Raw genomic sequence first — 16,321 nt, 5'->3', positions numbered from 1 at the left:
TGAACTGGCAAGAGCCAAAGATGCCTACCGAAATTCGTAGTTTCCTGGGGTTAGCAGGATACTACAGGAGGTTTATTGAGAATTTTTCGAGGATTGCTGCGCCCTTGACTTCCCTAACCAAGAAGAAAGAAAAGTTCATTTGGGGCCCAAAGCAGCAAGAATCCTTCGAAATCCTGAAGCAAAAGCTGAGCAACGCACCTGTGTTGACCTTACCTGAGGGTACAGAAGAATTCGTAGTTTACTGCGATGCATCACACACAGGCATGGGGTGTGTGCTTATGCAGAAGGGCAAGGTTATTGCCTACGCTTCACGACAATTAAAGGTGCATGAAAAGAATTACACCACCCATGATTTGGAGTTGGGTGCCATTGTATTTGCACTGAAATTGTGGAGGCATTACCTTTATGGTATTAAATTTGTGGTTTATTCTGATCACAAAAGCCTCCAGCACCTGTTCAATCAGAAAGAGTTGAACATGAGGCAGCGCCGTTGGATGGAGACCTTGAATGACTATGATTGTGAGATCAGGTACCATCCCGGCAAAGCGAATGTAGTCGCTGATGCCTTGAGCAGGAAAGAAAGGGTAAAACCTATTAGAATCAATGCCAAGAGCATTGAGGTCAAAAACAATTTAATTGAAAAGATATTAGCTGCGCAGCGAGAGGCTGTGTTGGAAGCTAATTATCCTCATGAAAAGTTAGGAGTGACTGAGGAGCAGTTGACTCTTAGCAAGGATGGAATCCTTAGATTAAACGGACGAATATGGGTTCCGATTTATGGAGGACTACGAGATGTTATCCTCCAGGAAGCCCATAGTTCCAAATATTCGGTCCATCCTGGAGCTGACAAGATGTATCAAGATTTAAAGGCAAATTATTGGTGGATAGGCTTGAAAAAGTCTGTGGCCGCCCACGTAGCAAAGTGCTTGACTTGTGCTCAAGTCAAAGCCGAGCACCAAAAGCCGTCTGGCTTGCTACAACAGCTTGAACTTCCCGAGTGGAAGTGGGAATGCGTAACTATGGACTTCATAACCAAGTTACCCAAAACCAGGAAAGGAAACGATACAATATGGGTCATAGTCGATAGGCTGACTAAATCAGCTCATTTTCTACCCATCAAGGAGACGTATAGCTCCGATATGTTAGCCCAACTTTATGTTGATAAGATTGTAGCCTTACACGGCATACCTGTGTCTATTATCTCCGACAGGGATACTAGATACACGTCTCATTTCTGGAAGAGTTTCCAGCAATCTTTGGGCACTCGTTTGAACTTCAGTACGGCTTACCATCCACAGACGGACGGTCAGAGTGAGCGTACCATTCAAACGTTAGAGGACATGCTACGCGCATGTGCAATCGATTTAGGTGGTAACTGGGATAAGAATCTACCCCTAATCGAATTCTCCTACAATAATAGCTACCACACCAGCATAAAGGCTGCGCCTTTCGAGGCATTATACGGTAGGAAATGTAGATCGCCTGTTTGTTGGGCGGAAGTAGGAGAGGTCCAATTATCAGGACCAGAGATTGTTTTCCAGACAACAGACAAGATTTTCCAGATTCGGGAACGTCTCAAGGCTGCCAGAGATAGGCAGAAAAGTTACGCTGATCCGAAGCGTAAGGATTTTCACTTTGAAGTGGGTGAAAAAGTGTTGCGTAAAGTATCACCCTGGAAGGGGGTGATGCGTTTCGGCAAGAAAGGCAAACTGAGTCCGAGATACATAGGACCTTTTGAGGTCATTGAACGTGTCGGGTCAGTCGCCTATAAGCTGAACTTGCCTGAAGAGCTCAATGGAATTCACAATGTGTTCCACATCTGCAATCTCAAGAAGTGCTTCGCCGATGAATCATTGGTGATTCCACACACAGATGTGCATATAGATGAGAGCTTAAAATTCGTAGAGAAACCGTTGTCGATTGAAGATCGACAGGTGAAAAAGCTTCGCAGAAAGCACGTACCGATTGTAAAAGTCAAATGGGATGCTCGTAGAGGTCCCGAATATACGTGGGAAGTCGAAGCCACAATGAAAGAAAAGTACCCCTATTTATTTGAGTAAAATCTCGGGTCGAGATTTATTTTAAGGGGGTGAGAATGTAACACCTCGAATTTTTGTGTCCAATAATGTGTTAACACGTGTCATTTGATTACACGTGGCATTGATATTAAATAAAGGACTAATATTGACAAACCTTGAAAGTATATAAATTTGAGGGTTATAAATGTCAGTCAAGGGTAAAAATACTGTATAGTAACCCTAAATAATGCTTGTACCTTCAAACGAGTAAATCATAGATCGTACGGAAGAGAAACGCGGAAGAAAGTGAGAGATTACAAACCACAGGGGTTAACTGTGTCAACATGTTTAATTATACCTCTGAGTGACCCTTTAACGTTCCCGAGGCTTTGTAACAAGTATTATACGCTCACTAGAATATACTGTATAAATTCCGCGAAGTTCCATTTTAAAACGAGAAAGTTATGATCAGATAAGTACGAGAAGGGTTAAAAGCGTCAATAATAAAATTTAAGGCTTTCCGGATAATAAATAAATTTAACCGGGGGCTTAACAATACGGGTAAATAACGTGAGGTCCTTAACTGTAATTAATCAAGGGCCATATCGCAAAGTTACCCCTTCAAACCCGAAAGGTCAGGTTATTAATTACCGAAGATTCGATATTAATTATAAAGATTTGATAATCATTTGAAAAAGATTTATTTTTAACCCCTTACTGACCGTAAAGGGTATGCCTTACGGACCATAAGGAGGTGAATGATTAAATTTGATCCGCCTATGGCTTACGGACCGCAAGGCCGAAGCCATACGGTCCGTAAGCAACGCCCAGCGACAGATTGTTGGCTCTTGGCTGTTCTAATTGGCAAAACATGGAATGATGGGTTTCTCAGAGGTATGGACGCCCCCTACTCGACCCATAAACCTCTAGGACACATGCCATTCATCCCTTATCAGTTGTAGAGTGTTGTGTAATGATCTAAGGGCTTGACCTTGGCTATAAATAGCATGCTTATGCTCATAACTTTCATCACAACTCAAACACTCTCATCTGATCATTCCAAAAGCTTTCAAGCATTCTCCTCTATTCTACAATCAAGTCTCAACTTCTGTAAGTTGCTTAGTTCCTTTGTAGTTCAATTTATGCTTAGTAAATCACTAGAAACCAAACCGTCGTAAATACGGTTTGACTTTAAAATAAATCCGAGATGGTTCAGTCTTATGACGAATCAGAGGTAGTTATGAGTTGGCATTAATGTGGGTAATAAACCTCTAAAAGGGTTCCCCCTGATCACCACTCTAACTAGCTCAAATGTCGAGTCAAACGAACGGTTAAAAAGTCAACAGAAAGCTATTTTTGCGATTTATGCATAATCTGTAAGTATATGCTATGGAACCTGTTTAGACACTCTTAAAACATGATATTAAGTATATAAACTTGTTTGCGCTCGTTTGAATCGACCATTTGCTATATTGACCCGGTTCGGAGCCGAATGTCGCAAAAGTTTGACTTTTGCTTTGACTTCAGTTCTAACCCGTTTTAGTGAGGTATAGATATGCCTTAGGACTCTCTTAGGACCAGGTTACATGATGGTGTAGACCTCTGTGATCGGTTCATGATTTGTCCGAGTCTTTTTACGCATTTCCGTTAATCGCCTAAAAGTTGACCGTAACGCCCTTTTTAAATAAAACGAGTATTTCGGACGTGTGAACGGGCCATAACCTTGCTTACTAATTTATAAGCATGTCCTTAAAGTTTCACGTCAATCCGAGGTCTAGAATAAGAGTTATTCTAAATAGCGCATTTATAAGAAACTTTTGCAATAAACGGCGCAATTAGCATAACGCCTATCTAAACCGAGATTTCGTCACCAAAACTTTTACCCACTGTTATAAAATAATATTTTTGGAATTTTAAAGATTTTTAATAATTTTCACCTTGCTCATAACCTGCGGTTATGGCTACGGTTCGGTAAATACCGAATATGCCCTTTTCGGCCAAAACATTGAGTTCTACAAGGTCTTTTGACCCGATTCCAGTTACTACTGATTTTAAATAATAAAAAGTATTTTAGACTTTATAAACTATTCGGGAAACTCAGAATTCCTGTAGAACTCGAAAAGCTCTTTAAAAGTCTTTAAAATGACCGAAAAACCCCTACGGGACGTAATATTAACTTAAACTCGTTACGGGCATCACGGAAGGTATCCTACTGATACCACAACCTCTTTAAGGCATATTGACTTAGGAAATAAACGTAAGACTCTCATGGTTAACCGATTCGCCTATTGCGCACACGGTTCGGCTTATGAAACTAGTTTTCATAAAATAGCCGATACGGGTCAAATTATATTATTTGGACCCCAAAATCCAGAGTGTGAACCTTGAACCCATATAAAACAAGCCTTTGAACTTATTTAGGGCAGAATCACATTCCATTCTCGGTTTTCGCCTTTTCGCGCGATTAAACCGTATTTATATTCCGGAACCAACCGGTCTAGGCTACGGCCAATATAAAGACCCGTTAGGATTCTAAGAGGTTAATTAAAACCTTCGTTCCAGATTAGGAGCCCAGTAAAAGCTATCGGTGATTTAATCAAATTAAGGAATAATACTTGCAAAGGTAAATACTTTTAACTTATTTCCCCTATACGGGCTTGGGATACGGTATAATATTTACCGCTTGATTGAGCATCATATCTTCCATCGCTTAGGTGGTTAATTAAATATTATGATCGGCTCATTTAAACAGTTTTGTTTCTTAAAAGCCTTTGGGGGGTTAATGACCGTTGTCCCGGATATCCTTGGCATCATTTTACGAAATGGCCACGACCATCGACATCCCGGTGTAGGCGTACACCCGGTATATATTGTCGACATTTAATTAAAAGACGTAGCCGTTGGTTTCTATACTACGGTTTTACGCAATGTGGTGTGTCTATTAATCTTTAACCCAGCACGACCCGGGCTACTGAACGCATAAAAGAACATGTAATACGTTCACAAGATTTTAATAATTTTCCCAAGTTATAAAAGAGTTTGTGCCTCGTGCATTCAAATCAATTTTAATAAACATTTTTAAATGTGTCAGTTGATCGTATTTACCAGTGTAAACTGACGTATTTTCCCCAAAAAGATTAAGTGCAGGTACTATACGAAATTGGCTGGTATTAGCTTCCTAAGCATCACGAATAGTCTCGCAAACTCGATGCCGTATCTGAATGAACAATATTTTATTATTTTGATCCGCTGTGGATACATTCGACTTCTGTAATACATTTGATATTACAACCAGAGGTTGAAGTATATATTTATCTTTAAGCTTCCGCTGTGCATTTATATAATTGTGTGGTTTGACTATATTGTTGCCAACTACGTCACGGTAATCCCCCACCGGGCCCACCGGTGATACACGTGGAAATCGGGGTGTGACAGCAATTTTGTCAGGTTAAAACGGGTCCGGGTCGGTTCAGGTTGAAACAGGGCCGGGTGTATTTTTAAATAGTTCTCTCTCTCATTCCACCATGATTTGTTCAAGTAAGCATCTATCTCTACACATATACACCACTTTATTATCATTTCACTTGCTGTTTACCTTATCTGTGCCCTAGAGTTAGAACAAAGTGTAGGGAGTTTGAGAATTGTTACTGCATAGATTTAGAATTGAACTGGTTAAACCAAAACGTGGATACCAATTGATGTTGTATGCTAAATTTTGTTTTAGATAGTCCCAAAATTTCAACTGTTATAGAACATAGGGAGTTAGTTTCTGATAGGGGAGTAACGTAGCCAAACCATGAGATTGGCTTGCTACAATCTTGAATCGAGCAGAGATTAAACGAGTTGGAGCCTAAAAATAAGCTTGTTTAATAAATGAGCCCGAGCACGAGCTTCATTTTCACTTATCGAGCTCGAAAACTACTCACGAGTTGAGCTTGAGTTTTAGAAATAGAGCGTGAACCGAACTGATCCGGAAAAACCGATGACAACGGAACAAAAAACCGAATCGAAACCGGCCAAAACAAAACAAAAAACTGAAAAAACCTAAACCGAACCGAAAAAGCAACCAAAACGAAACAAAAAATCTCAAACGAAACCGAAAATAACCAATCCAAACAAAACAAAAAGGACCGAACTGAAACCCGTCTTGTGCTAAAATCCATCCCGACTCGAAACTCGTCCCGTGCGAAAACTCATGTCGGCCCGAAACCCGTCCCGTGCGGAAACCCGTGCCGACCCGAAATCCGATCCGAACCAACTACGTTCCGTTCCGATCCGAAACCCGTACCGGCCGCCCGAAACTCAATCCGAAGCGACCCGTTTCGATCCAAAACTTGTCCCGTTTCTTTAACACACCAACCCACATTGATCCATTTCTTTGAAGTTGTCGACCCGTTTTGACCCGAAAATATATGAGATGGAATTTTAATTGACCCATTTTGACCCATTGAGGGTGACGACGAGGATCCCCGCTTGGGCTCCTCGTCCGGGCTCATCGCCCTAGATTGGTAACTGGGCTCGAGCCCACTTGTGTCCTTCTCGGTATGTTTAGTTGGTTTGGGCGGGCCATGTCCTGATAAGCTTACTCTTGGACCGGCCCATTAGGGTTATGGCCCAAATGTCTCACTATATAAAGAGAGCCCCTTCCTCCATGAAGGGGCAGATGCCATTTCCCCACAAAAAAGGTTACTGCTTCCTCTTTCTCTCATATATTACTCCTGTCCCTCTACTCTCTCTCTAAATTATACTTGCACTTATAACATCTTTACCACACAAGATACTGACTTGAGCGTCGGAGTGCCCACGGGGTGAACCCCCTCGGGCCCTCTAACTAGATCTTCATGTGGTTGCAGCCCAAGACCCGACACATCGCAAGAGGGACCGTCACCATGAAGACAAGATGACGAACCTGAACCGGAGCTCACCGAATCTAAGGTTAGTACCGCCAAACTCTCTGAACCACCTCAGGGGTTTGGGGATTCGACATTGGCGCCATCCGTGGGACCGAGTACGAGCATGTCTTGGTCTCTTCATACAAACGGCCGGATCTGTTCCCTCTATGTAAGGTGCGCAAAGTTCAGATCTGCATTCTTAACTCCGGTTACCAGGTTTCAAATCTCATACTCTCTTTATAATGTTCGAAACGCATGGCCGTGAGCCTAGAGACCCCCCAGGTTCTCTAGCTCTAGAGGATTTAATTTTTTGAGAGATAAAAAAGAAAGGATCTGAAAACCAAACTTACTGGTTGTGTAATCTCTTCAAAAAATTAAGAACTGTTGTCTAATATGCCCTTATGCTTCTTTACCATCGAAGTCTGCTTAGAGGAATTCATGGTGACATCATAATCACATGGGTGAAACGCTCTACAGCAAGAGAGATGACCTTCACTAAAAAAACAAAAACAAAAAAAAGAATGAAACCCCCTTTAGGAGATACATCTTTCACCCTTACAAATAAAAAGGGGTTGTACATCATAAACATATAAAACAAAAAAGAGATCTGCTAAGTTTTCATTCTGCCATGCGCATGAGTCACATATGGTTTGACTTTTTGCCCTAAACAATTTAGTTTATGTGCTTTACAAGTATACGTCTGATGTATGGTAAAATACACACATTTGTCCCATGTAAATTGTATAGTTATTTATTCTTTTTAGTTAGTTTTAGTATTATATTATATTCTTTTGTGTTGTGGCTAGGTCCTGGTGCAAATGGAGAAAAAAAGAGTAATATGGAAATAACCAGCCAGTTGGGAAGAGTGGAATGCCAGTGACCGAATTGAAATTTGCCGCTATTTTCCTTGATTTGGTCGAGGCCACTCTCTAAGTAAGTTAAAAGGGCGATTTGAATGACAAAAAGGAAAGAGGGCAGCTATGACACGTGAGGCTTTTAATATATGCTTGAAATTACTAAAAGGCCATCAATGAAATCAATTTATTACATAAGGTGGACGGCTGAATATGGGCCGAAGCCCAGTTGTTTGGGGCGTAAAAGAACATTAGTGGGGGACGACTGAATTGGAGGAGGGATACTAATATTTCTGGGACAACATCATAAGTTGGGCCAAGGGTTATTATTAATTTTAGAGAAGGAGGCTGCCTTTATATATTTTATTTTTGACGTAAGTTTGGGGCACGCACGAACAGAAAAAAATATTATATTGGGACGGCAGCAACATCGAACACAGAAGGCACGAACAGAACATCAGACGATCTTGGAGCTGCTGGATGAATTAAGGAGATCTTTTGGCAAGGATTTGAGCCACGGAATCGTTGGGTTGAAGCAAGAAGCTTGGAGAGCAAGGAATAACCGGGTTTTGCCATTCGGTTTCTTTTATTTTCTACTCTTTTTGTTTTAATTCAATGAATTCATTATTTGAACCTTGCTTGATTATTTTTGAGACTTTGTTCATAATGATTATTGGCTAGACTTCTTAAACTACCTAGACATGGTTGAATGATTGCTTAGGTTTTGATTATTTTTGGATTTTTGAATGCTATGGATAGTTTATAAATTGTAAACGGTTTGTTCTATCAGTTAGATGTGTTTGCATGCTTGATGTTGTTTAATTATTAATTATTGCTTCGCATGAATCTTGGTGACGGTCTTTATCACATAATAGAGTCGTGCTAGGTTTTAGGTTTTGGTGACTGTCTATATCACGTAATAAATCTAGAATCTTTAGGGTTAAATCGGCCGATAAACCTTAGAAGTAATATTTGGTAATTTTATGAAATCAAGTGTTCTACTAATCATCAATAGCTGTAAGGTGCGAGATTATTGCTAGGTCTAAGTGATTAAACCGCAAGGTGGGTCCTTCTTAGGAAGTTAACCTTTTGGCTGCTGTCTAGCAAGTCTAGCTGAGAAAACAAACCTATCCTAGGTTTAGGCCTCGTAAGGGAGTGAGCCTTGTAGGATACTTTTATAAACCCATTAGATGTCTTGTAAAGGAGTCTAATAACCGGTAATTTAACAACCTTTAGGGGATCTTAGCGTGCTCTTGAGAAGGGTTAGGGGTCCTTAGATTTCCCGAGAGGTGAGAATTTTAAGATCCCGGTTCCATAGCAGACAACTTCCAATTATAATCATAACTAAAAGCAGTCAGGATTCCAGTCTAGGTAGTTCCTTCATCATCCTTGAGTTCAGTCTTCGTGTCAGTTCGTGTTTAGTTCGTCTAGCTAATCTAGTTAATCGTTATTTGCATTCTTAGGATTTTTAGAAACCCCCCCCCCATCAATAAACAATTAGTTAAGTCGTGTCAGTCTAAGTCTAGGTAAAGTCGTTAGCGTAATTTATTAGAGTCTCTTGGGTTCGATACTCGGACTTCCTTGGGCTATACTTCATCGATCGGTACACTTGCCGGTCGTGTGGTTTAGGGTTTAGAGAGTCTTAGTTTTATAAATTTAAAACTTAGAGAGTCTAGAATTAGGGTAAATTTAGTTAATTTAGTTAACCACCTTTCAGCACATCAACGTCTCTGATACACCAGGTACATGTATACAATTCTTAGGAAACAAAGATCATTTAATAATGCTATATTTGTGGAAAATATAAATATATAATAAGGGTGTTGACCATCCTTTTTACACAAAAATTTTAGCAAAACAAAATATGTGAATGGAACATTGGTTCGCCCATTTGATAGAAGGTGTAGATCCGATAAAACAATACACATGTGCAAGTGTGTATCATATGACTTTGTCTCATGATACAATATTCCCGTGTAACAAAATTCACAAAGAGCATAGTTACAAGTTTTACTACATAAGGTACAACTCTTAATAAAGATGTTTTATTTCCCAATGATACTGGATCTCATTTCCTATGTAAAAGTGTCAGAAGCATGCCTTCTTCTTTTACTAATATACTAGGCTATCACCCGGGAACATCCCGGGATAGGGAAAACTATATTTGAAATACAAATACATAGATAAAATTAGTAAACTAATTAGTGTGTTCTTTCCCTTCCTAACAAAATCTTTTATTCGGTTTTAGTAATATCCCAATTTGGCCTCCATGAATGTTTAAAGGTTTCATGTGGAATTATTAACTTTTAGGTTAAGAGTGAAATATAATTATAATAATGTTTGGAGACGGTGAAGATATATCTATGTGATGATTGTATGAAGTTTTGAGAAGTGATATTTGTTGATGTTTAATAATGCTCTGTAATAGCTTGGATATTCGGTCCAGATAGCAAAGGATTAAAAACATATTTACATAAACCCCGTTAACTTTTGTAAAATGTACATAGATATAGTCAAACTCATTTAAACCTTATTAATTAAATGAAAACAGAAAAAAAAATATAATTATTAAATTGAAATATGTTTACAGCTTTGACTGGCATTTTGAAAAGATTGGGGTATTTTTGGATACACAGTTATAAATTGTGTATAAAATCTTTGAAATTACTAATACAAATATTAAGTTAAATAGGAAAGTTGTGTAAACGTATATAAGTAAATTTGAATAATATATTTTTTATTGACATATGGTATTATAGTAATAGAAAATGTAATTATACCAGGTTAATGGGCCGCGTTATAAAAAATGATTGGGCCGCTTTATAAAAAATAATCCAAATTCCCATATACCAACAAATACTGGCCTACAAATTTAATTTGTAAACTATCATTGGGCCGTCCAAAACAACTAATCAGAATCCCTGGTTTTAATTGGGCAGCAATTATGAACCAATATATTTATTGACCATACCAAAAAATGAAACAAAATACAAAATCCTAGTATTATTATAGTAATGAAAATATTTAATTTGAGATACTTGAAAGAAAATAGATAGTTCGAAAAACAAAACAAAACATAAAAAGATGAAATAGTTAATAGTATCTAATTAAATCATATTTTCTAATTGAAAGGCGAAACGATTGTCTCCAAAAATAATGCACCTTTCGGTCCGTTGTAGTTGTCAACATGTTGGATGTAGTTAAAAGAATCATTGCAAAGCACAACTTCAACAGTATCTCCCCAAATACTTGTTATCAACCACTTGTTGTTTTGAATTATATTTGTCCTTTCCTGCGTCTCCATATGATGAACTATGCGAGCCCTATTGAAAGAAAATACCTTGTCCACTCATCATGTTCATATTTGACCAAATCTGCAATTAGTTCACCAGCATATTGAACGACAATCACATGCAGCTTGTTGGAAATTGTTAGAAAATGTCCTTGACAAGGATTGACTTCCATATGCTCCGGAAAACGAAGTATACTAAAAGTTTCAGATATAACATCGAAAACAACTATGTTCCTTTCACCGGGTGGAATCCAGTAATTGGAAACCATGAAATATATTTTTTTGTCTGAATAAATTCCAGGAGACCATGAATAAAAGTTTGAACCAAACTTAGTTCCGTTCAAGAAATTCAATTTTCTCCATGAGTCATTATGTCGTGAATATACACGAGCAGTAACTACGTCCCAGTAACAATTAATATGAAGCACTTTTAGATCGTTGTGCTCGTCAAAGTACATTCCACCCGTATCGTTGTGTCGACCAAAATAACGACTAAAATAGTCGTCCGATATAACCTTAAAACGCCTTGTCGTTGGATTCCAAAGGACGAGCTCATTGTAACTCCTTTTAATGCAAAGTAAAATCAGTCCGTTAAACGAACCTATAATGCTTAAAAAGGATGGCTCGACATCGTATGGAAAAATAACTGTTTCGCTTGTATCTTCTTCTAACTTGCCAGCTACAATGTCATCAACGACAATTGAATTTTCTTTCAAGGAGAGCAGCTTCTTTTGTATTGAATTTCCAACTCGTCGAGCATGGATGAAAACAAACTTTGGTGTAGATAATTCATAACACCATTGTTTAGAAACACATTTGAAACGACAAACTACCTTTGCAGGTAGTCTCGATAAGATCTCTTCAAATATCATGTAATCCCCAACACGTTCCATGATTCGTAATACCCTGAAAAAAACTTATAAAAAACGATTGTATAAGCTTTTTAAGATTTATTAATTATTATATAGTTCTAACAGGAACATTTGTAATACAAAATACAAAAAAATAAAGTATAATATTCTGATTTACAATAAAATATTTATCATTCATCTTTTTGTGAGTAATACAAATTGAATAAAAAAGACTCATATACAAAAAATTGCTAATTGTAAAAAACTTGAAAATTATCAATGGAACATTGAACATTTATAATACAGTATACATTAACTAACCGTGTAACTGCAGATGTTATGTATTATAGTTGAAGAATGACAATGAATTACAGAAAATATGGGTATTTATAGGACTTTCATCATATATTGGAAATCTATTATTATTAAAAAAAAAAGAAGTCAACTTGAAATTATAAAATACGTAACATATATATTATCCATAAATATCATATTTCCATACACATGACTACAAAAGTATATTATGTTAACTCTTGTTAATGTTAGTGCCGAATAATGCAATAATATATAACAAATCTTTGAGGAAAATTAAAGGCGATTCAAAATCTATTTATAGAATGATTTTATATATTTTTAAGCAAATAATGAACTAATTATGTAAGATTCATCGCATTTTTTTTTAAAATATGTAGTACGAATTTTATTGATAATTTGATTGCAAATCAATTGGAAGATTGACTAAAATTGGTTTGATGATATATTTAAGATTATCTTTAAATATAAATATAATGTTGCTATTAAGTGGCCAAAGATTAATCAATCTTTTGTAATGCTTATACGGAATAATTGTTTGCTATAATAAATATAACAATTTGTTAGATATCTTATTATTTTGAAAAGCCTTTAGTGCAGCAAGTTTAAAAATTAATCTTAGATAATGGATAAATTAAATTGGTTGTTCAATGAGTTTATTTTTGGTTGTATTGGATCAAATGGGTCAATTTACATACCTTGGGTTACAATTTATTATGTTTAGACCTTCTAGATTCAAAAAAAGTGTTTTCATATTGGGTCAACTTCCTTTTGACCCACACAAAAATTGATATGCATTGTTTCTTACTTTATGATAAATATGTATTAGTGTAATAACATATATGTAAAAATCGTTTAAAGAAACAGATATAAAATTTGAATTAAGAGCACCTTTTATATTATTAATAAAATATTAAAAAAACATATAACGATCAAATACCCACATCAAACATACTAAAAATCCAAAATACCATTGTTACAAATGTAAAAATCAAAAAAACTGATTTTAAATAATAGAAATATGAGCTAATTTAATTTCTTGCTAACTTTCTCCAAAGTCTTGAAAGTACTTGAAGTTGAAGACACGTAGACGTCATCCAATGTACGTTTTTTATTTTTATTGGTATCACAACTGGTGTTAACATCATCGTCCTTCACACTTGGGATGCGACTTTTCTTCTTTATAAATTCTTTATCATTTACCTAAAAGAAATGTGAAAATATATTAAAAAATAATATAATTAAAAATCATATAACTATTAATTTATTAGTATGAAACGTGTATTGAAAAAAAAATTACCTCCGTAATCTTCATCTTTTCTTTGAGCTTATTAATAATTGACTCATCATCAGTCAAGTTCGTGACAAAATACATCTCATCAAAGTTAGTAAGGTTATAATTTGTTATCTCAATTTTAAAGGCAAACTTCTTTCCAATCAAGTTGTTTAAATCCACGGGAAAGATTACTTTTTCAAGAACCTATGAATCAAAATATTGTATGAAAAAGTTAATAAGAAATTTTTAGAAAATACAATGAAAAAAATAGACAAAGGGAAAAATGATTTATACATACAGGTGTTATATTTTCTTGAAACAATTGTTCAGCCGACTTGAGAACAACTTTTTCAATGATTTCATCAACCAGAGGATGAAATAATATTAGTGGAACATCATCACTGTTGTCTTCCACTTGAACTTTTATTTTGAATCTAATTAAGTTAAATAGAATCATACATATATACAAATAGATTATTTTACAAAACATATAAATATTAAAGAAGATAACAAATTATCATATTACCTTGGAACTGGATATATAACACTTTCATCACAATTAGGGTTCTTGCACACATAGAAAAATTGTTCCTCCATACTCAGGCTGTCTATAAAATCTGTACCAGCCTCGATTAAACATTTAGGACACTCCATATAGTGCCAACCAAAATGCTTATCGATACCAGTAATAGTACCAAGTATGATAACAAATTGAGGCTGTATAAAATAAAATTTATGAAAATAGTTAATTTAAAGACAATGTTCATCTACTTTTGCCATTATAAATATATATACACACCTTCATAATTTGCCAAAGATCATATATATATTCCTCAAAGGAGTATTCATGATAAATTCATCAGTTGACATCTACAACAATATAAACGAAAAGTTAATTTTGTATGTAGAAAATAAACAAAAAAGTGGCATTAATAAATTTATATATTACTGGTAGAATAGAGTACAAAATAAATCAAAATTAAACTAATACCTTTTCAAATTCGAGGTGAAATAAAGTTTTTTCTCTTGTAATGTATAAATTTCTAACAACTTTGAACATGTATTTATAAAGACATTTTAATTTAGGAAGTTGTTTAATTTAAAAAGTTATATTACGATTTAAACTAAATCTATATATAAAGTAAATACTAAGATGATTGTATTTATTTTTTATTTATGAATTTTATATTTACTATATATGTTTTTTTTAGAAAGAGTTTGACTATTATGTTTTTGGAATGAATCGATGATTCGATAATTAATACACTTAATTTAGAAAGTTTAAAACTATTTTAATAATGTTTTAGTATCTTTTTAACAAAATCAAAACTTATATTAAAATTATAATAATTAAGAAAGTGTAATTAAATATTTTTCAGTAAAGTTAATAAATTCTAATTTAAATTTAATAGTCATAATATAAGTAAATATGGTGAGAATTTACTTGTATGAAATCGACAGATATATATTATATATTAAAATAAAACTAATGAGATTATGTAATTATTTGGGTTTCTTTGTACAAAATCTTTTAACCCGTATGTCTTCTCCATATACAAAGATTTTCTCCCACTTCCCAATAACCTCCATCTTTTTCATCGGTTACATCATCTTCATCTTCTTCACTTATTCGGAAAATAAAGGTATGATTCAATAACTTAAATTCCGAATTTCATTGTACTGTTCTTGTTAACTCTTGGAAAGCATTGTTAAGTTTGAAGGTCTAATCTTCGATTGTGGATTTTCTTTTCTATTCATGTTTATATATAGATTTAGCACATTCGGCTGTTTGTTAATGAGATTAGTTGAACGATATGTGTTATTTTGATGTATTAAATGTGATATATGATAAAAGACATGTTTAAGGTAAGTTTAAAACATTCTGATTTTGAATTTTTATTTTGTATTATACAATGGAAGATGTTATATTAGTAAGAATATGTTAGATTACCGTTATTATATACTAAATGTTTATGGTATTAGGTCTTACTTTCTAGATATGTTAAATTGATTATATTAGGTATCATCATCTTTTTTGCATTATGATAATTGTGGAAAACCTTTTATTATGTGAATATGTTGTTTAGATTATGTTCAGTACATTGATTATGTTTTTTATTCAACGGACTACCTAATCTAATTAGTTCATGTTTGTTCAAACGCAGATAACTATGACGTCTTTTTATAAAATATTTTCCTCCGACTGTTCAGAATATCTAGTAAGATAATTAATCTTATAAGTACATCATTTTTTCCTCATTTCTTTATGTTAATCCATCTTATGTTTTTTCAAGGAAATACCAAATCATTATAGCAACAGATTCCTATTGAATACTGAACCAAACAATCAAGCCATTATCAAATGTGTGAACGGTAAGGAATTTGAAGTTCTTTTGACTAAACATAAAGATGCGTTTGTGTTCATGGATGGTTGGGAACTGATTGTAGCCAAACTATCGTTTACGGAGGGTTGTTTTCTGATGTTTAAGCAAATTGACTTGTATTCGTACTTGTTAACACCTTTTAAGAATATACAAGACCATCCGATCTTCGGATCTAATGTTCCTTTGTTACCTCCATGTCTACCGAGAAAACGATAAGCAATGTTGAGTACTTCTGTCAACGCTTCACGGAAGAGTCGAATGATAATTTGGTGAGTATACAAACAATATTTTTATATGGTTTTCACTAACAAATTTATGTTATTTAAACTGCATGAATATTATACGCAGATAATTCCTGCTGATTTCGTTGAAGATACAATACGTTTACCATCTATTAGCAAGTTAACATTCAAGGTCCATGTTAATTTGTGGGACAGTTTTG

General features: G+C 35.1%; 1 protein-coding gene across 1 annotated transcript; it reads right to left on the bottom strand.

Moving 5' to 3' along the window:
• Window positions 1-11,076: 11,076 nt before the first annotated feature.
• LOC110943743 (putative F-box protein At3g16210) lies at window positions 11,077-11,949 on the bottom strand. The gene has a single exon (XM_022185477.1). The coding sequence runs from the start codon at window positions 11,947-11,949 to the stop codon at window positions 11,077-11,079; it is 873 nt and encodes a 290-aa protein (XP_022041169.1).
• Between the last annotated feature and the right edge of the window lie 4,372 nt (window positions 11,950-16,321).

This window comes from Helianthus annuus, chromosome 15 (genome assembly GCF_002127325.2).
Source record: "Helianthus annuus cultivar XRQ/B chromosome 15, HanXRQr2.0-SUNRISE, whole genome shotgun sequence".
Lineage (NCBI taxonomy): Eukaryota > Viridiplantae > Streptophyta > Magnoliopsida > Asterales > Asteraceae > Helianthus > Helianthus annuus.
This window is presented reverse-complemented; position numbering and strand designations above follow the sequence as displayed.

Excerpts from the sequence above, each read along its gene's own strand:
- LOC110943743 (XM_022185477.1), bottom strand. The coding sequence starts at position 11,949 with ATGGAACGTGTTGGGGATTACATGATATTTGAAGAGATCTTATCGAGA.